Raw genomic sequence first — 25,331 nt, forward strand, 5'->3', positions numbered from 1 at the left:
AGCCATTGTCATTGAGTGGATTCTGATTCACAGCAGCCCTCCACCAGGTATCTGAAGCTGTGAACTTTTATGGGAGGAGACTGTTCTCTTGAAGAATGCCTGATAGATTTGAACCACCAACTTTTCAGTTGACAGCTCAACATATAACCTTCTGCTCCACCAAGTTTCCTTTTACAAAACCAGAGCAATGTTGCCTAATGATCACATGTTGGCTGATGTCAGGTCAACCCCGACTCATGTGACCACATGAATACCCAAGAAATGCTGCCTCGCCCATCAGCCCCATGGACACATGCAGGCAGATCAGACAGTGTCCCGCTGACATCTCCGGCGTTTTCACTGGCTGATTTTTGGAAGTAGATCTCCAAGCCTTTATTCCCAGTCCCTCTTAGTCTGGAAACCACTTCCAGCATCCTCACATCCTCCTTTCAACAGCCCTGACTGGCTGCCATCTCCACTTTATGGGAGCAAACCCCAAGAATCAGACCGATGAAGTCATTTTCCCGGGTTCACACAATGGCATTCAAATGGTGTAGCCAGAATCAAGAACAAAGGACCTGAAAGATGCAAATGGTTAAACTTTCCACTTCTAACCAAAAAGTTGGCAGTTTGAACCCACCCAGAAGCACCTTGGAAGAAAGGCCTGTCACTGAGCTTCCAAGAGATCAGAGGCTTGAGAACCTGTTGTGTGCAGGCCTCCTTTATCCGTGGGGTCGCTGGGAGTTGGAATCAACTTGATGGCAGCTCGTTGGAGCTTCTTTTAAGCCATCCGCCACCTTGTTGAGCTGTGTCTGAGAGCCCTAAAAGAAAGAAATGATGGTGAGGAAGCCCCCTGGAGTGTTTTCAGGGAGGAAGCACCCCATATCCATCATGCTCCCACTCTGTCCCCCATTTCCCCTCCACAGGGGCTCTCTCTCTTGCTCTCTCATTGCTGTCCAGGCAGGTCCAACTCACAGCTGACCTGCTGTGGATCTCCAAAGCGATAAATGGCACAGGAGATGACAGGCCATCTTTCTCCCAAGGAGAGCCTGGTGGGTTCGAACCTCCAGAGTTTCCAGGGAAGCCCGGCCTGTGGCTTAGCAGCGCAGCTCTCTCCAGGGGCTCGTGCCGGCAAGCGGCACCTCCTTTCCCACCTAGCCAGCTGCCAGACCCAAATGTTTTCTGTTTGGTAGTGGAAACAGCTTGTTGTTGCCACCACGTACCAGCCCCACCTGCAGAATCAGGAGGATTTGGAGACACCCAAGTCAGTAGGAGGAGAACGCTGTAAAACTCAATCTTTGAGATGTAAAGAACCGTAGAGATTCACTCACTCTACCAGCATGCATTACTCTACCCCTTGCCGTGGGCACGCTGCACTGGGTGATTGGAAAGAGACTGGGAGATTTCACTCTTATAAGAAAACTGGTACACAAACTACTTGCTACAACCAGGCGTGGTGGATATGGCAGCAGCTGCCTGGGCCAGAGCAGAGACAGGACAGGCAAGCCCCGGGGGTAGTCCACACCTCAGCTCTTCACTGGTAGATCAACTCCCTGGAGAAGAACAGCCTTGCTTTGTATTGTTTGCCAATTTCCATGGTGTAAATATTCCATGGAGGTCACTATCAAGCTGTCTGCAAGAAATGTCTGAACACCAGGGATGAGAAGTAAACTGACTCTCCAGCTGGGTCAAAGTGACTTCAGGATGCCGCTGTCACCTCCATACGTCCGTGTGCTCTAATCCGCCAGGGCTCTGTCTGCTCCTTCAGGAGCACCGCGTCCTCTCCCATGAGGGAGACACTCTGTTCCACAGCCTGGAAAAGTGTCCCCACCCGGCTTTCTTGCCTTCTGACTCCCCATCTTTCAACCCTCAGTTTTATGATCACTTTCAAACAGAAGACTTTTTGACCTCTACCCCCTAAAAAAAAATCCACTGTCACTAAGTTGAATCTGACTCAAGACAATCACATGGGGCTCATCGTAGAATGGCTTCACGGGGCTTTCTGGACTGGACTCTTCTGGAAGAGCACCGGGTCTGTCTGTCGTGGCACCACTGGGTGGTTCGTCCCATCAGCTTGTAAGTTAGGCTTCCCCATTGCTGTCAATTGGAAGCAACTCATAGCTGACCCTCCTGTGGGTTTTCAGAGTATGTTAATCACACAGGAAGCGGAGATTGTCGATCTTTGCCCTGTGCAGCTACCGGGGGATGGATTCCAGCCACCTGAGAAGGCCACTCTGAGTTAGCAGCACAGCTCCTCACAGACTGCCCCACCAGCGCTCCCTTGCACGTGATCAATCAGTAATTAATTAGTAATCAACTGTAAACCCTTCCGCTTCCGGGGCCCTTCCTTGACTCGCCAGCCTAGATCTAATGTCTTCACTGACATTATCTTCAGGATACAGGAGATGGTTTTTTGTTGTTGTTCTATGCCTTCGACTCAGAACCAACACACAGCTGACCCTCTGGTGGGTTTTCTGAGGCTGTGAATCGCACAGGAGGAGACTGCCCCTCTTTCTCCCAAGGAACTGCTGGTGAATTCGAACATCATGCCTTTGGGTTTGCAGTGCAACCTCTCACCCACTAGGCTGCCAGAGATCCAACACAGAGGATGGGAAGACAAATTCACAGCACAGGTAGAACTACGACAGATCAGTTCAGAGTCCTGGCACACGGAGCTGGGGGCAGATTACCCAACAAGTGAGGTGAGTACTGGTTTACTTACTAATCTGTCATGACAAATTTCACCACAGACAGGAGGTTGTTTCACCCATATGAAATTGTTCCCGACAGATTAATAAAAACAAGGAAGCCCATGGGATTGTGAATTCGAAAGAGGCAGTGGTTCTGTAGGAGGGTGCAGTGGGGCCGCAGCCCTTATCTCTGAGGGATCGTGTGAGTAACATGAAACCACTCCATCCCTGTACTATGGATGCCAAGCTCGTTCTGATTGACAGTGACCCTATGGGACACAGTGTAATGGCCCCATTGGCTTTCCAGCGTTGTCATCTTTAAGGAAGGAGCCAGCTGCATCTTGAAGCAGCTGGTGGATTCGAACCACTGGCATTTTGGTTAGCAGCACTTCCAGGACCCCCTCAGGAAGTAAAGGTTACCAGGGTATCAGCAGTGCCAGGTACATGGTCTGCTCTTTCTCTTGTTGTCTGAATGGTGAGTGACAGGCTCTCTGAGGGTGGAGGGGGATCTCTATGGCTGACTCAGAGTTTGCATCGTGGCTAAGAAGAAGGGAAAGGCATTCTGGGAGAGGAGAACAGCACGTGCAGAGGCTGGGAGCCTGGGAGCGTGTGCAGGAAATATGGGCAGGGGTGCCTAGAACCCGAGGAGTGTGGCAGGATGGAGACTTCTGCAGATGAGATGAGAGAGGTGACCAGGCCAGGCAGCTACTTACTGTCACCAAGCCTGTCCCTCCTTTAGGTCTCTGAGGCTGTAAAGCTCAGTGGGATAAGACTGCCATGTTTCAGAGCTGCTGGTGGATTCGAACCACTGGAGATGTGCAACCTTTTGGACAGCAGCGCAACATGCTGCAGAGTATGCCATCTACGTCACCAGAGCTCCTGAGGCCAGGTTGAGGGGCCTTTATATTCCAGGCCCAGGCATTCAGTGGTGTTACCATCTTTGCCATTTTTCTAAGCCAACCAAGGCTGAGGAGGTGAGAATCAGTGGATTTAGGAAAAATCAGAGTATGTAGGACAGGGACCCATCCTGTGACCCCCACATGTGTCTCCAGGGCTTAGACCCCAGACCTCCTGTTCGCATCCCCGCTGATGACTCAAGGCTGTGTCAGATTACCCAGCCAGCAAGGCTCACACGGGATTACTAATTGGTAGTGAACAGTTTCACGTTTTTCAGCACATCAAAGATTCTTCTAGGCATAGCTGGCATCTGTCCCTTTCCCAGCCCCACAGCACCCTCCTACAGAACCACTGCCTCTTTCGAATTCACAATCCCATGGGCTTCCTTGTTTTTATTAATCTGTTGGGAACAATTTCATATGGGTGAAACAACCTCCTGTCTGTGGTGAAATTTGTCATGACAGATTAGTAAGTAAACCAGTACTCACCTCACTTGTTGGATAATCTACCCCCAGCTCCGTGTGCCAGGACTCTGAACTGATCTGTCGTAGTTCTACCTGTGCTGTGAATTTGTCTTCCCATCCTCTGTGTTGGATCTCTGGCAGCCTAGTGGGTGAGAGGTTGCACTGCAAACCCAAAGGCATGATGTTCGAATTCACCAGCAGTTCCTTGGGAGAAAGAGGGGCAGTCTCCTCCTGTGCGATTCACAGCCTCAGAAAACCCACCAGAGGGTCAGCTGTGTGTTGGTTCTGAGTCGAAGGCATAGAACAACAACAAAAAACCATCTCCTGTATCCTGAATCGGATTCTACATTGTAATAAGATCCGATTCTCAGGGTTCTTTGTTAAAGCGTAGATTCTGATTAAGTGTATCTGCAGTGGAAGGGCAAATTCTCAGCAGGGACGTGAACTAGGAATAAACCAGTTGTAAGGCCTGGGCAAAAGAGAGAGGCTGGTCGAGGCTCTGGTTAATAATGGCAGTCTGGGAACCAAATGCATACAAACCCCCTAGGACTTTGCTCGGGAGCTTATTCCTAGAAAGTCAGTATCAAGAGTGAGCATCCAACCCTGAGTGACTCGCGTTTCAGCTCCTAGGAGCTCTGGTGGTGTAGTCCGGGGGGGGCTGGGGGTTGCACTGCTAACCAGAAGACCATGTCTCACAGTGCTTCAAATCCACCGGCTGTTCCTGGAGAGCAGGGTGGACACTCTCTTCCTGTTGCTGTTTTCAGCCCTGCAAACTCAATCAAGAGTCACTATGAGTTGGACAGTGTTTAAAGTCTGCTGTCAGGGACCTCTGCAGAGTAATAAAGAGCAACAATGTTTGTTAGTCTAGAGACTAAGGTGCTCCTGATCCAGGCCATAGTCTTCACCATTACTTGCTATGACTAGGGATGATAGAAGGAGAACTGATGCCTTTGAGCTGTGGTGCTGGAGAAGAGTACTGAATATACCATGGACTGCGAAGAAAGTGGACAGGTTCATCCTAGAGAAGGTGAAACCAGGCTGCTCCTTGTAGGCAAGGATTCTGATGCTTCGTCTTATGTACTTAGGACATGTTGCAAGGGGGGACCAGTCCTTGAAGAGGGACGTCATGCTTAGAAGGGTGGAGGGATAGCACAAGAGAGGAAGACCCTCAATGAGATGGATTGATTCAGTGACTGGGGTAATGAGGGTAGATGTGTCAGAGACAATAAGGTTGGCACAGGATAGAGCAGGGTTCAGAGCTGTTGTACATAAGGTCACTATGAGTTGCAAGGGACTCGACGGCACATAACAACAACAACAACAACATGAGTTGGATCCATGCATAGTTCAAATCCACCAGCTGCTCTGTGAAAGAATGGGCAGTCTCCTCCTGTGCAATTAACTGCCTCTGAAAATCCACTGGAGGGTCAGCTATGAGTCACCTCTAACTCGACAGCACATAACAGCAACAGCGTGGCTTGAGAGCACGGAGCTGGAGGTTTCTTTCAGCACACCACTGTTGATTTTGGAGTCAGGGCTGATTCAACAGCTGTTAGCAAATGAGCCTCTGCTCCCTCAGCTTCAGAAGAATGGGATTTTCTGACAGGGTTGTTGTTACGAGCTGCCATGGCATCAGCCACCGACTCGTGAACCCCTGCCCTGTCCTGCACCTTCCCCAGGATCAGCTGCAGATCAGAAGATTGTGATCTGTGGAGTTTCTGTTGGAGTTTCCACTGGCTGACGTCCAGCAGATAACCAGGCCTTTCCCCCTCGTCTGTCTTAGTCTGGAAGCCTCCCTGAGACCCATTCAGCATCATAGCAACACACAAGCCTTCACTGATAGAAAGATAGGGGCTGCACTTGAGGTTCATTGACTGAGAATTGAACACGAGTCTCTCACATGGAAGGGAAGTTCTCCTAATGAGCCATCAATGCCTCATAACAGTCAGGTTAAGTATCACTAACTGCTGTAACAAATAACCTTTGCATTTCAGTGACTTAACACAGAGGTTTGGCTCTTGCTCATGGCTCAGTCCAGTGACAGCCAGTGGGGGTGGGGATGGAGTTCTGCTCTACATAGAACATTCAAGGAGCTGGGCTCCTTCCACCTGTTAACTCAGTCTCCCCCAGGGCCTCAGAGTTATTCTCAGAGCTGAACATCTACTAAGAGCTTGCAGACAGTTCACTGAGTTTAAACACCTCAGTCCAGGGGCACGAAAACTCCACATATTCCAGTCACATTTCATTGGCATAGATGAGCCAAGGGTCCCGCTAGATGCAAGAAGACTTGGAAAATGCCACATGCCAAGACTTACCTTCTGATAGGCTTTGGTGACCACTGAGCCAGTTCACTGGGATGGGCCAACAAAACCTGGGTCCCTCTCCTGCCTGTAGCCTGCACCTCGCTCTCCTCCTGCTCCCCGAGTTCTGTTCCTCCTCCCACCCACCCGCCCTTAGGAGAATCAGTCCTTGCCAAGCCTCCTCTGAGGGTAGGCGGGTGGTGAGATAATGATCTTCCCATGCTTATTGCCTCTTGGAAGGCAGGTGCTGGAGGAGAACCAAGTCCACTTTGATTTTTTCTCTCCCTGTTCCCTTCACATTCGTTCCCCGGATAAATTTAGCCAGCCCTGGCTTTGAACACCAGTGCCCAGGATGTCGACTTTCTGCTTGCAGGATGTCGACTTGCTGCTCTCCGAGTCAGCGTCGGAGCACTTTTCCTGCTGGAACCCCCGGGGAAGTAGACTTTGAGATGACAGGCCCATCTGCAAACATCTGTGACCCCACCCACCCACACACCCTCCCAGCCCCGTGGGCACCAGCTGCCTCATATCTGAGACAGCCCCCTAACACACCGCCCCCCCAGTTCCACAGCCCCTGGAGGGAGCCAAACGCAAAACGAAAGAATGCTGTCAGAGTGATTGCAACTCACGGCGACCCCATGCCTGACAGAGGGAGACTGCCCCGCGGGGTTTTCTTGACTGTAATCTTTACAGAAGTCCACCACCAGGTCTTTCTTCCTCAGTACTGATGAGAGACGTTGCCTGCCACTTTGTAGGTATCAAAGATTAGTGGAAGTGCAGCCAGTCTGCTCCTGAGAGGCAGGGGTGGTGAAGTGTCATCTTCTGTACTCTGGACATGTTGTCAGAGGGGCCAGTCCCTGGACAAAGACGTCATGGTGGAAGAGGGGAAAGACGGGGCTGAGAGGAAGGGATGGATTAACACAGTAACAACACACAGGGCTCGACTGTGTCAGAGACGCCGAGGAGGGCACAGGACAGGGCAGGGTGCAGATCTGTTGTTCACAAGGTAACTTTGAGTCATAAGTGACTCTGGCCCTAACAACAACAACAATGACTAATACCATTTAAAGCCCAGGTCTAGCACTTTGCTGGCTATGAAATGAGCAGCAGGTCCCTTGTGGTGGTGCGAGTTAGCTATCATGTTTTGTAGGTGTGTGCCATGGAGTCAGAACTGACCCATTACTGACCCTCCAGAGGGTCTTCAACGGCAGTAAATCACACAGGAGGAAGTCGTCCTTCCTTCCCCTGCAGAGCAGCTCGTGGATTCGAACTGGGTGCCTTTGGGATTACAGCTCAGCTTCTGACCACTAGGCCACCAGAGCTCCCGATTAAATGTAATAGTTCTTATAAATGCCCCCATCATGGTTTCTGGAGGCCAGCCGTCGAGGCAGGGGAAGTATGGCAGAACAAGGCTTAGCCTCAGATAAATCTGCTTGGAGTTTCATTCTAGCCAGAGGCACCTCAGAAGCAAGGCCTGGCCATCTCCATCTGAAAACCTGGTGGAACACAGTTCTGTGCTTCTGTTCTGACACACAGAATAGATGTATCTGATGGCACACATCAGAGTTATTCAGGGAGATTACTTAAAAGGCAGTTTCTGGGCCCCTCCCAGAAACAGGATACCCTGGGTGTAGGGAAGTCTCATGGAGCCTGGGCATCTGCCTTCCTTTTCTTTTTTTAAGTTTTATTTTATTATTTTTTGTGTGTGTACCATCAAGTCGGCTCTGACTGGCACAGGAGGAGATTGACCCTCCTTCTCCAGCAGAGCATCTGGTGGATTTGAACCATGTACCTCACGGATTGTAGTGCAGCTTCTTCTCACTAGCCACCAGAGCTCCCTGAATCTGCCTTTCCGCTAAGATCTATGCAGGGGATCCAGGTGCATCCATAGCACATCGTACTGCTAGCCAGAAACAGCCATCTCCAGTGGTTTGAATCCATCAGCTGCTCCAGGGAAAAGGGGAACAGTTTCTTCCCATTAAGATTTACCTCCTTGGAAACTCACTGGAGGGTCTCCATGAGTCAGAATCAATGTGTGGGTGCAGGAACCCACTAACCAAGCCTGCTGTAAGGGATGCGCATACCCGAAGGTCTCGGGGCCCTAGAAGACCCCGGGGAGTCAGGCGGCAGGGACAGGAGCCCACAGCAGGGCACCCCTTTGCCTCTGGCCCCCAGGTTCGCCAAGTACTACAAGACGGAGAATGGCCAAGAGTACCGCACCCTGCTGAAGGTTTACGGCATCCGCTTCGACGTGCTGGTGTACGGCAACGTGAGTTCTCGGGCGGCCAAGGCGGGGTGCATGCGCGCAGCCAGGGGGCCGCTCCCGGACCCTGAAGGGGCTCCCAGATCCTCAGCTGGGCAGGCCCCCCCCCACCTCCTCCCCTGCACCATGAAGGCCCAGGACTTGCTGATGCTCCAACCAGCCTAACTGCCCAGTCTCCCTGCCTGGGAGGCCTGTCCGCCCACCTCGATCTTTGTGCACACAGGCTGGCAAGTTCAACATCATTCCCACCATCATCAGTGCCGTGGCGGCCTTCACCTCCGTGGGCGTGGTGAGTTCAGATCCTGGCTCGGTGGGAGGCCAGGGAGGGTGGGGCCCGGGTGGTCCAGCTACAGTGAGTGGAGTGAGAACTGCTTCCGCTCTATCCCCACCACCTTCCTGCTGGGTCAGCCCTATCTTGATCACCTCCAGTCATGGAGAGCTCATTACCTCCCAGCAGAGACATCAGAGCATGAACTCTGTTTTCAGGTGCGATTTCAAATGTTAGAGTCCCTGTTTTTCACCATGAAGGTGAGGGAGGAGGTTCCAGGGTTCCCACATACTCAAGAGACCTGGATGAAGGGGGGTTTGGCTGCGAAAACAAGGCACAGCCCCTCTCCGTGGGGGCTTCTGCCTTCAAACCTTCCTCTGCATTGTGGTCAGGGGTCACTCCCAGAAGCTGGGAAGGGTGTCACAAGGGCATTCAGGACTCAGCCAGACCCCATGCATGCTGGCCTTAAAGAAGGCCAGCCTGCTGCCCTCCCCTCTCTGCTCCACCCACCTGGCAGCCCTCACAGCCCACCCTCCTCTCTCTTTAGGGCACTGTCCTCTGTGACATCATCTTGCTCAACTTCCTCAAGGGGGCTGACCACTACAAAGCCAGGAAGTTCGAGGAGGTGAGCAGAAGGGAGGCAGAGGGCAGTGGGGGCAGGGCTAGAGGGAGCAGGACCCGGATCACTCAGGGGCTAAGCTTCTGTGCCTTCTGAAGGGGTGTCCACTGGACTTCCATGCACAGCTAGGGTCCAGACTCAAGAGGTGGGCTGGCCAAAACTGGACTCTGTGGGTCTCTGCTGTCAGCGCCCGCATCCTCCTCGTCTCCCATTTCTGGGCCAGAACAGACCCCCACTGTGGGCTGGCTCAGGCTTTGTGTTCTTTCAGGACGTGCAGAGGGGTGCTGGGAGCACACAGCTTGCTCTGGGGCCCTGGCTCCCATGGGATCCCGTAGGAGGAGTTTGCCCACACAGCGTGATAACGCCAGTCCTTCCGCCCGCAGGTGAACGAGACGATGCTGAAGGTGGCAGCCTCACCCAACCCAATGTACTGCAGAGACCAGACCACGGAGGAGAAACAGTCCACGGACTCGGGGGCCTACTCCATGGGCCATTAGTGCCTCTGCCCAGGGCCCCACGCTGACCCGCTGGCTCCAGGCCTCCCGCTTGGCAGCAAACCTCACCTGGACAAGGGTCAGGGGAAGGAGGAGAGAGAGAGGCTCTTATTTCCTCTGCTGACCCCTTTAGACCACAGCCATGACCCTGCTGTCCCTGTCCAGTCCTCCCAGCGCCCCAGCATAACTGTATAATCGTATAACTGCAGGAGCCAGTTACACTCCCAGCTGAACCCCCCCTGACCCCGCTTGCTTTGCAGCTCTGCCTGAGGCACCCCCCTCCCAAAGAGAAGAGTAAAGATAATAGATAACAATAGCAAAGGTGAGTGGTCCCAGAGCCTACCGGGGCCAGGCACTTTCACATTATACCCACTAATCCTTAGAAGAATACTATTGTAGAATACATAGGTATGACTCCCCATTTTGAAGGTAAAGGAAGGCTCAGAGAGACTGAGTAATTTGCCCAAGGCCCCACAGCCAGGAAGTGGGAGCCCTGGGATTTGAACTTAGATCTATTTGAGTTCATTTACCCCTAAATCTTTAGAGAAGAGTGGCTCCTGGGGGCGTCCACCTCTGCTGCTTCCACGACCTCCACCCTGACCACGCCTAAGCCCAGCTCAGTGATGAGTCGTTGGGTTCCGTTGAATTCTGACCCATAGCTTCGCTATGTGCAGGACGATGAACCAGCGCCTGGCCCTCTGCCCTCTTCACCTCTGTGGCCATGCTTGGAGCCTTGTCAGTTCATTGCACTGAGGTTCTTTCTCTTGTACCCTGACCCTCTCCTTCACCAAGTGTGCTGTCCTTTTCTGGAACTGGTCCCTCCTTTTAACGTGTCCAGTGTGTGTGAGACACAGTGTCCCCATCCTCTCATCTAAAGTGTGTTATGACTGCACCTCTCCTCAGACAGATGTGTTCATCCTTCTTGCAGTCCCTGGCTCCAGGTTTACCCAGGAACTTGGGGCCCTCCCCTGAGGAGGACCTGTTAGCCAGCAGTATGGGATTCTGTCTCTGTCTCGGAGGGCCTCGACTTCAGGATGAAACAGGAGGACCAGAGGGCCTTCATTGAGTGGCCTCTATTATAATGTTAGATGCTAAATGGGCCACAGAAACTCTTATCCAAGCCTTTTGTTGACTGAAGATCCATCTGAGGCCAGAGAAGGGAGAGTCATGTAATCAGCTACCAGGAAGGAATCCACAGACGCTTCTCGTCTGAGGAGACCAGAGCAAGAGCACCCAGGCCAGCGCTAACTCCGCCTCCCCAGGATGTGCCCCCACTTCCTGGGCTCCCCTGAAGATAATGCACCCAGGCTGGTGAGGACGGAGATATGCACCATATGGGGGGAAGGGGACACCTTCTAAAGAATCACCCAGGGTCAAGTCTTGATTGAAAAACCATCCAGAATTCAGTATTGGCTGGGGTGCATGCCAGCAAGTGACCCTCAAGTTCACATTTCGTTAACTTCACTGCATTAAGTTGGTGACGCCGACTTCATTTAGCTCAGCGTAGAGAAGTTGCACATACATGCAACTGGGAGGTCTTAGCAGAAACAGCTGCTCCGTACGTGGATGAGGGTGGACGCCGTAACAGAAGGCACATGGAAATGGGGTCATGGGCAGCAGGTGGACCCTTGCAAAGGTATGATCCCCTCTCATGAGGGAGCAAGGGCAAGGCCTCCACAGGCTGCTATCACTCCTCCCTCCTTCAGCCCCACCCTGGAGAGAGGGGGACAGCATCGCCCCAGTGTCAGCACTGGTCAGCGCCCAGACTCCCCCTGCCCAGTGAAGGTAGTTCCAGGGACCCAAACTAGGAGGCCCACTGAGCATCCTTGATTGATCCCAGACCTCAGAAGGTTAGGTTGAGGAGCAGATCAAGTAGCTGTGTCCCAGAGGGACCCTCTTTCCTACACCCCGCCAGTTCTTCAGACTCAGAAGGTCCTCCCGAGAACACTGAAGCCCCTCCTGTGTGTGAACTCGAGACTGTCTTCTCTGCATCGGAACCAACAGTGGCTGTGTGCTAGCTTTCGGGCTAATGTTGGTGGTAAGAACAGCTGACTTGTCACTCTTGCAACATGGCCAGCTCCGCACCCAATCAGGACAACCCCACGGACCTGCACGCCAACCCTGCTCATGCTGACTTTGTTGCAAACTCTCTCAGACAGAACAAGAAGCTAACAGTACGTGGAAATGAGAACTGGAACCCATCTCATTCCTAACACCACTCTGCTGCTTCACTTACTCAGTGTGAACGTTGTTATTTACTGATTCAGCCAACCAGTGGGCTAAATGCATGACCTCCATTATCTGGCTCAACCCTCTTCTACTAAAGAAGAAACTGTAAATGAAACTCCAACAGTAGAACTGGGACTTGAAGGCAAAATTTCATGATCTTAACTTTGGCTCTTGGATCTTAACCTTGGTGCTTTAGCTGTTTGCAGAAATGAGAACGAGCCTCAGCTAGAGGGATTGACACCGTGACTGCAGCAGTGGGCTCGAATGTGTCAGAGATGATGAGGGCGGCACAGGGTTCAAGTCTGTTGTTCACAGGGCCATTATGAGTTCTGTGCAACTCGACAGCACCTAACAACAACATGTGCTCTATTAGTTAGGATAGACCAGGTTTTACTGCAGTAAAATGTAAACTCCAAACACAGTTGCTTGTTTCAGAAACCAACTTCACTGCAAGGGATGCTGGGAAATGTAGTCTTCCTGGATCCTAATGAGGAGGAAACTGACCATAGCGCTGTCTCTGCTTCTTTATCTCTTTTTCAGTGGCTTCTCTTTTCCACCGATGCCCACAAAGAATTCCACATCTTCTTTTCTATATTCTCTCAGAACTCTCTTCTCAGCAAGCTGCCATTAGTCTCCTGGGGTATTAAGAGATCACATTCTCAGGAGTTCTCCCAGGAGCATTTGCTTTCTAACTGTATAATAAGCTTATCTGACATCCAGTAGATGTCTGCTATTTCCTCTTTGTCTCTGGTTGTTGGTGCATATATCTGAATGATGGTTGTATTCACTGGACCTCCTTGTATGCATATGGATATTATCCTGTCACAATATTGTATTTCAAGAAGGATCTAGAAATGTCTTTTTTAACTATGAAAGCAACCCCATTTTTCCTCACCTTTTCATCTCCAGAGTAATAGATCTTATGATCATCTAACTAAAAATGCTCCATGCCAATCCATCTCATCTCCACAATACCTAGTATGTCAATATTTATGCGTTCCATTTCTTCCTTAACAGTATCTAATTTCCCTATATTCATAGTTTTCACATTCCATGTTCCAATCACGAGTGTCTGTTCCTCTTCCTTTGTATTTCCATATTTGAAAGCTCTGCCTCAGTTAGTCTATGTGTGTTCTGTTATACATAGGGTTTTCTGAGGCCTGCTATTTCAGAAGTGGATGGCCAGTCCTTCCTCCTAGTCTGTCTTAATCTGAATGCTCAGATTTAAAGAAGTTATCTGACAGACAAGCATTTTACAGAAAAAAGCAAATGAAAGATATTTCCTCCAACTGTGGAATTAACTATTAGTTTCAGTGTAGTACCCGCTCTTGACACAAGTGTTTTGACCCACTTATTTCCCTGCTCCACCATCCACCAGGGAGGGGTAAGAGCCTCCATCAGCAGCATCTACAGCAGAAGACAAATTCCTAAGAGGTCAGATCTGCCTCCATGCTCTTCACACCATCTTCTACCATTTCTAACACCAACTGTCCCTCCTAGGGTCTTGCTGCTCTGCTGCTGGGTTCACTACTCCATTGCAATGGTGCACAAACTCCCAGAGTACAATCGCAATTATGGGGCTCAAAGCTAACAGGTTACAATTCAACTTGGAAACAAGATACAATTCTTCAATCAGGACAGCTTCTCAGGCATGTTTTGGAGGCCTTCTGGCCTTCAAATCCTCAGCTCTACATCAGCACTACAAAGTTCTCTAAGTTCTGGATCGCGGTGTTTCCATTCATCCCCTACCCTCCCCCTCCGTCCAAGTCCTCCAGCAAGGTTGGACGAAGGTCCCTGGCCCTGCTTGCACTGGTTCCAGCTCCGTGCTGGCAGTCCCTGGTCACTTCCGTCCCATGTCAGTTTCCAGGTTTTGCTGTAACTACTATTGCTCCCATCTAGGTCCCTGTTTGGGTTTTGCAGAAACCTTTGGTCCAAATGGATGCGCACCGAATTCTCTGATTCTTCTTCCTTGTCGATAGCAAGATTCCCATCCTCTGCCTCCTACAGTTGTTACATGACGTCGAGCCGAATATAACTCGGAGCGACCCCGTGAACATCAGACCTGTACTCCGTCCTTTCCCATGCCATCCTTAGCATTCTGGAAACATTTGAGTCCATTGTCGCAGACACTGTAATCCATCTCGTTGAGGGTCTTCCCCCTCCTTCACTGGCCCTCCCCCTTTCCAAGCATGATGTTCTTTTCCGAGGAGTAGACTCTCCTAACAACATGTTCAAAATATGTAAGATGTAGCTTTACCATGTTTGCCTCCAAGGAGCACTCTAGTAGCACTTTCTCCAAGACTTATCTGTTTGTTGTTTTGGGAGCACTCTTCTCCAACACCACACTCAAAGGCATCGATTCTTGTCATTCTTCACTGTCCTCTCAGATGCACAATAGGTGATTGGAAAGAGAGTGGCTTGAATCAGGTCTCTAAACCAGCTCAATTTAAGCGTAGTGTGTGGCCAAACGGGCCAATTCTCTTATCAGTAGTCTATATAATCTGTCTGTATGTGCCCACTCAGCAGAGTGATGAAAGTCAAAGACAGTGGTCTAGGAGACCCATTTTGGACAATTAAGGCACTATACCACACACAGGCTATCCAAGCCTCTAACGCCAAAGGAATGCGTATACAAGAGTTGAATTTTAGACCTAGTATCATTTGTGAAGCTTGGAAAGACAGCCATCTTGTTCTTGTATTAAGCAAATTTTAGTCAGGAGGCTCCTTCCCCAGCCCTCACCATCTCTAACCCTAGTCTTGGCTGGGAGTATGCCAGATTAACAGCTTTAGCTAGAACTGAGTCCTTATTGAGAAGACAGGTGGGAGCTATTAAAAGAAGGCTCAATTTTAGTCATTGTTCAGAAGTGCTGGTCCCAGGAGGTGCCTGTACCATGAACAATAACAGAGGTAGAACAGACCAACCATATGAAATCAAAAGCGCAACATTTGCCCAGGAGTAAATCTCAGAAGGGAAGAAAGGATACGAAACTAGGACAAATGGAAAGGGTGAACACAAGTAGGGACTGGAGAGAGTGCTGTGACATTGCGGGAGTTGCATTGACGCCATGAAGCAAGAGGTATATGGACTGTTGGATGGAAAGCCAAGTTACTCTGTAAACTTCCACTCCAATCATAATAAAAAGTTGGAAAGCCAAGTTATTCTGTAAACTTCCACTCCAATCATAATAAAAAGTTGGAAATTAAAAGTGTTCAATATTTAAGGAAAACCACTAGAGGAGCAGGCTGACATCCCACAGGTGGGTCTCACTCCCTTAGCTCTGTTTTGGAAAGCCACCCGCACGCCCACCTTGCACCTCACACAGAAACACTGAATCCAAACTGAGAAGGGTTTGTCTCCCTCCCACCGCGACCCCCCCAAAAAAAGCTCTTCCACCGGGGTTGGGGACTGAGGGAAGGGGTCGAGGGCCCAAGGAAGACCGCCGCCTAGTCTATGTGTCGCCTCCAGGTGGCGCTGCAGCTAAACGACTCAGCACCACCCATCCACCCTCCCACTGAGAGCAGGCAGCTTAGACTCCACCACCGCGCATCCCTCAGCATCCTACCCCTGCATCCCTCAGCATCCTACCCCTGCATCCCTCAGCATCCCGCCCCTGCATCCCACCCCGCAGACGGGGATGCTCCCACGCTCTTCACAACCTGCAGAGGAGTCCCTCAACATGAACAGAGAAGAAACAAGAGTCAAGGACTGCTGTGAGAAGTCTGAATTTATTATCAGGAAGGCTTAGGGGGCAGGCCCGGTGCAGAGGGGAGGACCACGGGGAAGGGGGTCCCGGAGAGGGTCTCACTGTCGCAGGCTTAGTAGGAGCAGACGAAGGGCAGACTCCTTTTGCACAGAGCTCGTCGCCAGTGGCCCCCTGGCAGTAGAGAGCACAGGTTTGTCAACTGCTAACCAGGACCTTCCCTATTTCATTTGGTTCCTCCTGGGGCCCCGCCATGCGTCTCCACATGGTTTCTAAGCTGGGCAGGGTGCTGAGAGGGTGACATGAATTATTCACTGTGACTCCAGGAGGTGGGTGTTGCCATCATGCCCATTACACAGTTGTAGAAGCCGAGGTTTCGTGAAGCTAAATGACTTGCCTCGATTTCAAGACCAGCACTTCTCAACTTACTCACTTCCCCACAGATGGTCTTCGCCACCGCTGCTAAACTCCCTCACATCTGGCACGCATGCTGTTGCCCACATCTGCTTTTTAAAGCTGATGTTCTAGCTGGCAGCCTCCTAACTTCCCCAACCCTTACTCACATCTAACATTCACATCTTCTGCTTCCATCGGTTACCTCAACCACTCACATAATCATCCTCATGTCAGAAAAGGGTCCAGGCTAGTCCATGAGGATCGGAGTCCTCCCATCATCTGATCCTCCACAGGGTGCCCCATCCTCTAGTTTTGCTTGATGGACTCCATTTCTCTCAGCCCCCCTCCCAAGCAGGAGTTTGTTTATCTACTCGGATGGAGGGAATGATGTTAAAGGAACTGTAGCCAGGCAGCTCAAAGGAATGAGAGAACGAGCTTTCCCTCCCACACCAGTATCCCATCTCCCTCACCTCTGGTGCACAGGGCCACACAGCGTCCTTTTCCACCCCCAGGCTGCCCTGGGGCCCAGAAGGCAAAATTCCAGGCACTCCCGTCAGTCCAGCTAAACCTCTTGCAACGTAACTAAAGAAATAATAGACTAAATTAGAAGACAGACAATCCAGAGGCTCCAGAGAGTGCCCTTTGCTGGCCCCTTTCACTGCCTACCCACCCAAGAGGCAGGTATCCTAGAGGCCCATCCTGATGGCCAGGTAACGACAATGGAAGAGCAGCCAGCAAGCTCAGCCATCACACAGAGCATCTCAAACTTCACTGTGCACACAGGTTTCTGGGGAATCTTGTAGAAACGTAGATTTTGATTCCAGAATTCTGGAATGGGATCCGAGACACTGCCTTTCAAATAAGCTGAATCTGACACTGCTGGTTCATGGGACAAACTCTGAGTCGCCCTTGTTCATCTACAATCCCAGAGATCTCCTGGGAGAGGGTATCAGATTTAGAGATGAGGAAACTGAGGCCTTGAGACAGTCATTCAGCTAGGAAGTATCTAAGTTGGGCATGGAGTCTATTTCCAGACTCCAGTGGTTGTGTTGGTAGGTGTTTAACAACTACCTCTGAGTGAAGGAAAGAAGTCAGAGGATGGAGGACGGTGGGGAGTGGAGGATGGTGGGACATGGAGGACAGTGGGGCGTGGAGGACGGTGGGGCTTGGAGGACGGCAGGGCGTGGAGGATGGTGGGACGTGGAGGATGGTGGGACGTGGAGGATGGTGGGATGTGGAGGATGGTGGGACGTGGAGGATGGTGGGATGTGGAGGATGGTGGGATGTGGAGGATGGTGGGGCGTGGAGGATGGTGCAACATGGAGTGCTGGTCTGTAACAACTGTAACAACTACTGAGTTCCTTGGTGGAAACCCTCTCTGCTTGAAGTCACTGAATGTGGAGGTGAGAAGAGATAACACAGTCCCCAAACCAGCGCTAGTCCAGGATGCAATCCTTCAAAACAAGCAGAAACTACCCCTGTACGTGGGACTTGGCTTCTCACTTACCCAGCCCCGGATGGTGCCTCCAATCCAAACCTGGCCCTGGTTGATCCCGCTGACTGTACTTCTGATGCGATTGTTGAAGCCGAAGTTGTGGACGGAGACTAGATTGCCTCGGTAGCACCTCCTGCAGACATGCTGTGGAGAGAAGAGGATGTTGAGGAAAGAGGTGAGGGACAAAATTCACTCTCCTGCGTCTTAAGCCCTTGAGTCTCCTGCAGACTCTGTTTTTCTTTTTTAGGTCAGAAATCTAGAACCTCCTCACTATTCTCAATCCTACCTTGTATTCTTTATTGACTGTCACTTTCCCAACAGGGTATTACTAGCAACACAAAAACATTAACCATTGTTTATTAAGACTACTGTTCCAAGGAGCTACTATGCCCAGGTACTGTTCCAAATACTTTCCATATATTATCTCATTCCACCATCCTACAGTTCTGAAAGAGTGGTACTGTACATGCCCATTGCCATGTGAAGGTGCAGAAGCTGCCAAGGTGAGCTGACTTTCCCAGGTAGTCCCGTCGATGAAAGGCAGAACCATGGTTTAGTTCAAGTATATCTAACACCAAGCCCTGTTGTCTAAATCATTAGATAAATATCATTACCACCTGGAATTTGTTATAAAAGGCATATTGTCAGCAATCAGATACTGTGGGGGCACCTGGAAGCAAACTGTGTTTTCGCTAGATCTCTAGGTAATTCTGGTGCATGTTAGGCTTTAACAACTGCTAATCTAAATGACTGCAAGCCGGAGAGGCATCCACTTCCTAAACAACACGCCTCTGGAAACTCTAGGAACTTTGATTAATGCCGACAGTTATAGAAAGGCTTCAGGCCTTTTGTTCATAGGGTCACTATAAGTTGTGCTCAACTCGACGTGAATCAACAGCAACAATCTAAATGAACAAGCAACGGGAGGTTGAATACATTTTCTTCTCTCCTAGACCTCCCCCTCTTACCTGAGCGCCACTAAATCTGCTGGGTCTCCGCACCAACAGATAGCGGCAAGTCGCGCACCCAGGGCTGCCCACAATTTGAACTGTGTCCTCTTCACTGGGGCACTGCAAGTCTTCATCTAAGCCGCCTTCTAGGTCTGACCCCAGGGCCTCCTCATCTTCAAGGACGTCTTCACATCCAGATGCCTCTTTCTCCTCTCCCTCTGACTGATTGACCTTGTCAGGCAGGGCCAATGCTCCCTCCTGCTCCCCTGAACCTTCCAGATTCGGACTCAGGTCTTCTACTGTCTGTGGGGTCTCCAGATTGAGGGCATCATTATCTGAGAAAAGAGTTAACAGGTAAACCTTCCATCAAGTCTAGTTCATGTTTGTTTCAGAACCATGGACAGCTCCAGAGAGCACAATTTGGTGCCAAGACCTGAAGACTCTCCGCTGGTTGGTTAAGAGAAAGCTTTGGTTTCCCACCTATAATAGAGGCACACCTGGCTTCTGCCTGATACTACAGCTGTGTGTTTTGGGGGGCTCATTTGTAAGAAGTCTGGAGAAATCATCTTCCTGAACAGAAAGTTCAGGTGTCAGCTCTGAATTCAGAAGACATTTTACCAGGGATGAATTTCAGGGTCAGTTGGAAAAGGGAAGATTGTAGACCTGCAGTCACCACCACTACTCCAAAAAAGTACAGGAGAGAAAAGAAAAGATCAGGGTGGGACAAGAAAAGGGGAAGACTTACTCAGGTGAAGAGCAGAAACTGCCCCCAGCAAGAGGATTGGCAGGATCAGGGGGCTTTTCATAGCTACTCAGTCTTGTGGCCAAGACACTGTTCCACTTTCTTCTCCTTGAGGCTTGTTCTTAGTGTGTTTACTGCTCCCTGGCACACAGAGAAGATGCAACAAATGTTTAATTAGCTGAGTGATTACAGGATAAATTAGGGAGTGTGTTCCTTCTCTAATGAACAGGCTCCGAGCTGGAGAAATCCGAGGAAGGACTTGAGGGAGAGGCAGGTCAGGCACAACGCCCCCTTTTCCCTGAGAATCCCATCACTGCCCCCCAGGAAAGCACCCGTCCAGACCCTGTCCCTGAGCAGCAGTTACATCGGGATGAGAGCTCATTTCAGTCATTCATTGTGGTCCAGTGGTGGTTGCCAGAAAGTGTCCTCCTTCCTCCTGGGCCCCAGACCCCTCCTCCCTGGGCAGCCAGGGTGTGCTTACCTCTCTGACCGAAAGCCTCCTCTCAGTGCTTTGGCCTGCCAGCCACAGAGGCGGCCCTTATATGGGATTTTGGGGAAGTGGGCAGAGGTCAGCATGATTGCTCCAGGCTGGGGTGGTGGCAGCGGAACTGATAAGGCATTTTCGAAGTCTCCTCAACCCAGTCCAGCGGGGATTGCAGGAACCAGCTTCTTGAGGCCCCCTGCCATCCGGCCCCTTTATGCCCTGGTTTGCTCGAGAAGGCCTCTGGAGTTTTGCCTATTGTCTGAGCACTGCTGTTACTATTGCTCCCTGAAATGTATCTAAACTATACTCCTTGGTTCCAGTAGTGCTCTTCCTCTGATCTATGTCCCAGAAAACAAAGTGGAGACTCTCGGGGGACAGGTGGGAGGTCAGTGAGGGGAGAAGGTATCTGAACTGGTACTTAACACATCACTCTCCAGTCTTCACCTTCACCATATCCCCACAAGGAATGTACGATTATTCCCATTTCTCCGCTGAGATCTGAGAAGGAAAGTGACTTCTCTTTCACACAGGAAATGGGGAAATGGGAATTTCTATCTTTTGGGAGTCTAAGACCTTCTCTCTGTTTCTGTCACTCCCTTTCCCTCCTCCATCCATCCTTCTCTCTTCATGTCATCTAGCTAAGCATTTAAAGAGTTGTCAAGTTCAACACCATTGACATTTCGGGCCGGAGGATTCGTGGTTGCCAGGCACCAGCTCGTGTTCTGTAGGATGTATAGAAGCCTCCATGTCTCTGCCCACCGTTGGCAGCAGCACCCTCACGCTACGTGGTGGCAATCAAAAATGTCTCCAGGTGTCACCAGCTGCCCTTGGGAAGCAAAAACTGCTTCTGGTGGAGAATCATTGATCTAGAACATCCCATTATACCCAATCATCAGGGTATATCTCCAGGGCTGACGAGGAGGGAGCTTAGAAGGCAGAATGAATAGACCCTCCATGCCCTCCTGCCCCGGTGCCTTGGCCCCATCTTCCACCAGCTGCCTACCCCCTCCAGAGCCAAGACCAGGGTGTGGTGAGGGAGGCACTTACCCAAGGGACAATATCTGAGGTCATACAAAATATTCAGTATGCAAGATAAAGAATTCCTTAATGCAATGTTTTATTAAAACTTAAACAAATGCAAAAATAAAACCCATCTCTTTTTTTATGGTGAAGAATAAGATTTAACCAATAAGGGGGTTTTTTTGTTTGTTTGTTTGTTTGGTTTTGGGGTTTGTTTGGGTTTTTTTGGTTTTTTTGGGTTTTTTTTTACCAATAAGGTTTAAGGTCATGATTTCATGAGACTCGTGAGATAAACGGCCTGATAGCATTTTAGTGCTTCTGTTTGACCACCAAAGAGGCGCAAGGGCGCAGTAGGTGTAGGACTCTGGTGTTAACGAAAAGGTCAGCAGTTCCAGCCTTCCATCAACTCTGGGGATCTGTTTCCACAAAGCTTTACAGCCTTAGAAATCTAATGAGGCAGTTTTGTTTTGCCCTATAAGACTGACAAGAGCTCTGGTGGGCTATGATAGGACAATTCGAATCTACCAGCTGCTCTGTGGGAGAAAGGTGGGCAATCTCCTCTCACGTGATCCACAACCTCCAAAAACTCACAGGGTCCGCTTTGAGCCTGTTCTGACTAGAGTGACAGTGTTGCTATGAGTCAGGATCTACTTGACAACAAGGGTTGCCTCTACATCCTAGCCTTTAGAGTGGTGCTTGGGATCCTAAAAGCTTTCAAGCAGCCGCTCAAGGTACAATAATTGGCTTCTTTCACCTAGTGAGAGAGTCAGGAATAGCAGGGAGAGATGAGATCTGTTCCTAACTGTGCCTGTGACCAAATACCTCCTTTGCCATGAGACCAGAAAAAAGGGAAACTGTGGAGTAGAATTCCAAATTTTCATGGAATCCAAATTTTCTGGAATCATGGAAAAAGGATAAATTTTTAAAACTGTTGCCCCTGAGGTAATCTTTTACATGTTAAGCCAATTCTGCTTCCTGGGGTGTTCTTTAAATGAAGCAATACATTAGCTTTAGGAAGAATGTGTGCCTTATTTGAAGAACTACTAATATGGGATCAAATGGACAGCAACAGCTCGAGATGTCAGAGAGGAAGCTTAGGAAGTGATGTGTTGACGGCAATGAGGAAGGAACAGTTTGGAAAAGGAGGGTGAGAATAGTTGTCCAAATTGAAGGATGTCATCAAGGTTACAGAATCAAACGTGGAAATTGTTGAATTTGTGGACTTTTTGTTGTATAAAATTTCAACAATAGGAAAGACAAGTATAACCAAACTAACTATAGCCCAGAGATAAACCAGCTAGCACTTCAGCCTGACTTCAAACTATCTCTGCCAAGAGCCAGTGGGCTTTCAGGGCAAGAGACTCAACTCTGATACCCCAGCTGGGTGGCGCGTATCCTCAGTCTTCAAGGCTGGACCTCCAGAGCTCAGGGCAACGGAGAAAGGTGTTCCAGAGAGTGAGATGGTCTGGGTACCTCTTCTCTCTTCAAATGGAGAAGTGTCTGAGAAACTACTTCAGGGCTGATTGCAGAGTAACGGCCATCACCGTGTTATCATCGCATCCAACGGACCAGACCCTCAGCTTATCTGCCTGACTGAAGAGAGGTTGACCAACTCCAGGGTCCAAAACCTGGTCTCCCAATTTCAAGACTTCTTTGGTAGAGGAGAGGGTGGAGTACTAGACACCACCACCATTTTCCTTCTCCATCCTGAGGAAGGGTCACCATTCTACTTGATGGATAGTAAAAAAAAGACTGAACTTGTCAATGATATTATTTACTTAGACTCATAATCAACACCCATGATAATAGTAATTAAAGAATCAAAAGATTGCAATCCCAGAGGCGCATGGTTCAAATCCACCAGATCCTCTGCCGGGAAAGGAGGGACAATCTCCTCCTGTGCCAGTCAGATCCTATTTGACGGTACACACAAACACAAAATAATAATTAAAAAAAAAAAGAATCAAAAGATGTGTTGCACTAGGAAAATTTGCTGTGAGGGACCTCTTTGTAGGCAAAAGAGCAAAGGTATCACTTAAAGACTAAGGTGTACGCGATCCAAGTCATGCTATTTTTAATTGCTTCCTGCACATCTGAAAGTTGGACAAAGAATAAGGAATAGCAATGAAGACGTGTGCCTTGGAACTGTGGTATTGCAGAAGAACATGGGATATCCCTTGAATTGCCAAAAGAACAAATAAATCTGTCTGGGAGGAAACACAACCAGAGTGCCTTTTGGAAGTAATAGTGGTGGAAATTTGCCTCATATACTTTGGACATGTTGGCAGGAGGAGCCAGTCTTCGGGAAAAGTCATCAAGCCAGGCAAGGGGGGAGAGGTCAGCAAAAGAGAAGACCCTCAACCAGACAGATTGTCACAGCGAGTGATTGCAACAAAGGACTTGAGCACAACAGAGAGTATGGGGATGATGCAGGAGAGGACAAGGGTCAGATCTGTTGTTTATAGGACCACTATGAGTTGTGGAAATTATGAAACAAAAGTATTAATGTTGCATGCGACCAAAATCTTGCTGAAGATTATTTAAAAAAACAGTTGGATCACTATATCAACAGAGAACTTCCAGAAAAACAAACTAGTTTTGGAAGAGGACAAAACACCAGGAATATCATTGCTGATGTCAGATGGATCATGCCTGAAAGGTAAGAATATCAGAAAGATGCCTATGCATGCTTTATTGACTATTCAGAGGCATTTGACTCTGTGGATCACAGCAAATTTATAGCTAACATTGAGAAGAATGGCAATCCCAGAACACTTAACAAGAGGTTGTTGTCCAGACAGAAGCAGGGAAATTGTATGGTTTAAAATCAAGAAAAGTGTGCCTCAGGGCAATATCTTTTCTCTATACTTGTTCCATTTCTACGACAAGCAAATCATTCAAGAGTCTGGACTTGATGTTGAAGAATGTGGCATCAGGACTGGAGGAAGTCCCATCAACAGCAACTTGGGTTATGCAGATGACACAACCTTGCTTGCTGAAAGTGAAGAGAACTTAAAACACTTACTGCAGAAGATCAAAGACTATGGTATCCAATGTCAATTACATTTCAAAATCAAGAAAACAAAAATCCTCAACACTAGGTCAATAGGCAACATTATGACAGATGACAAAAAGACTGAAATTGTCAACAAGTCATCTTACTTAGATTCACAATCAACACTCTTGGTATCAGCAGTCAAGAACTCAAAAGGCATGTTGCATTGGGGAAAATCTGCTTTCAAGAACCTCTCCATAGGACTAAAGAAGAATGATGTCAATTTAAAGACTAAGGTGTATCTGATCCAGGCCAGGGTCTTTTCAATCACTTGCTATACATCTGCAAGTTGGACAATGACTAAGGATGACAGAAGAAAAATCAATGGTTTTGAGTTGTGGTTTCGGAGAAGAGGATTAAATATTCCATGGCCTTCCAAAAGAATAAATATGTCTTGCAGAAAATGCAACCAGGGTGGTTCCTTGAAGGCAAGGATGGTGAAGCTTCATCTCACCTACTCTGGGCATGCTGTTAGGAGCAGCCCGTCTTTGGAAAAGGACATAATACGGAGGAGAGTCGACATATGAGATGAAGATCCTTGATAAGATGGATTGACACAGTGACCGAAACACTGGGCTCCTTCACATCAGAGAGGATGAGGATGGCGACAGGACAGGGGTGAGCTCAGATGCACTGTTCATAGGATTGCTCTGAGTCGTAGTTGACATGACAGTGCATAACAACAGCAACGACACCAGTTGTGGTCAGCTCAATGCCACTTAACGTCCTGATGAGGCTACACGGTAATAAGCTCTGTATGCATTGTCTCATTTGAATGTCCCCCTTTTGCAGATGAGATAATATCAACTTGGAGTGTAAAGAGTCCTCCGACTTCATAGGACGTTGGAGACAGGCCAGACTCAGGTCTCTGGCTCTGTATTTAAACCATAGCTGCCTTGCTCTGGCCCCCTCTTTCTGGCCTCTGTCCCTGGCAGCCTGTTCACTTTTCCCCTCACACCCACCCTCTTTTCTTGGCACATAAACCATACATTTGGCACAGCCATTCCAATAACTTCAGGGAGTCCCTTACAAGATCACAGTGATATATATCTGATCTAAAATCAGAAAGAACACTTTTGATGATCCATCATGCACGGTTCACACATCCATGCTTTAGTAAGCCTTTTACATCCATCACCTAGAGATTAAATGCTACTCTCTCCAGTCTATGTATTTACTCCAAAGACTAAGAGAGGTTAAGTGAGTCATCCAAGTTCCACACTGGAACATAGTGACCTGTCCGACCCAAGTCTATCCACCACCCAAGTCTCTGCTTTCTTTAACA

The 25,331-nt window shown here is 49.3% G+C and overlaps 2 protein-coding genes across 3 annotated transcripts in view; one reads left to right on the forward strand and one right to left on the reverse strand.

Annotated features, from left to right (window-relative positions):
• Positions 1-25,331, forward strand: part of P2RX3 (purinergic receptor P2X, ligand-gated ion channel, 3) — an 89,773-nt gene that overhangs the window by 46,944 nt on the left and 17,498 nt on the right. The window contains exons 9-12 of one of the 2 annotated variants that reach the window (XR_439009.1): positions 8,506-8,603; positions 8,817-8,882; positions 9,409-9,486; positions 9,864-10,024. Coding sequence is in view for 1 of the 2 variants with exons in the window: in XM_006900407.1 (XP_006900469.1) it covers positions 8,506-8,599; positions 8,817-8,882; positions 9,409-9,486; positions 9,864-9,977 (352 nt within the window). In the remaining variant the exon portion in view is untranslated. Of the gene's footprint in view, positions 1-8,505; positions 8,604-8,816; positions 8,883-9,408; positions 9,487-9,863; positions 10,025-25,331 lie in introns of those variants that run through there. The other variant, XM_006900407.1, reaches the window with a different exon arrangement.
• PRG3 (proteoglycan 3) lies at positions 16,020-19,551 on the reverse strand. The gene is made up of 5 exons (XM_006900406.1): positions 19,491-19,551; positions 18,764-19,080; positions 17,808-17,939; positions 16,771-16,882; positions 16,020-16,078 (listed from the first exon to the last, which is right to left on the reverse strand). The coding sequence occupies exons 1-5, from the start codon at positions 19,549-19,551 to the stop codon at positions 16,020-16,022; spliced, it is 681 nt and encodes a 226-aa protein (XP_006900468.1).

Source organism: Elephantulus edwardii, unplaced genomic scaffold (assembly GCF_000299155.1).
Source record: "Elephantulus edwardii isolate Elephantulus edwardi_28Jun2011 unplaced genomic scaffold, EleEdw1.0 scaffold00284, whole genome shotgun sequence".
Lineage (NCBI taxonomy): Eukaryota > Metazoa > Chordata > Mammalia > Macroscelidea > Macroscelididae > Elephantulus > Elephantulus edwardii.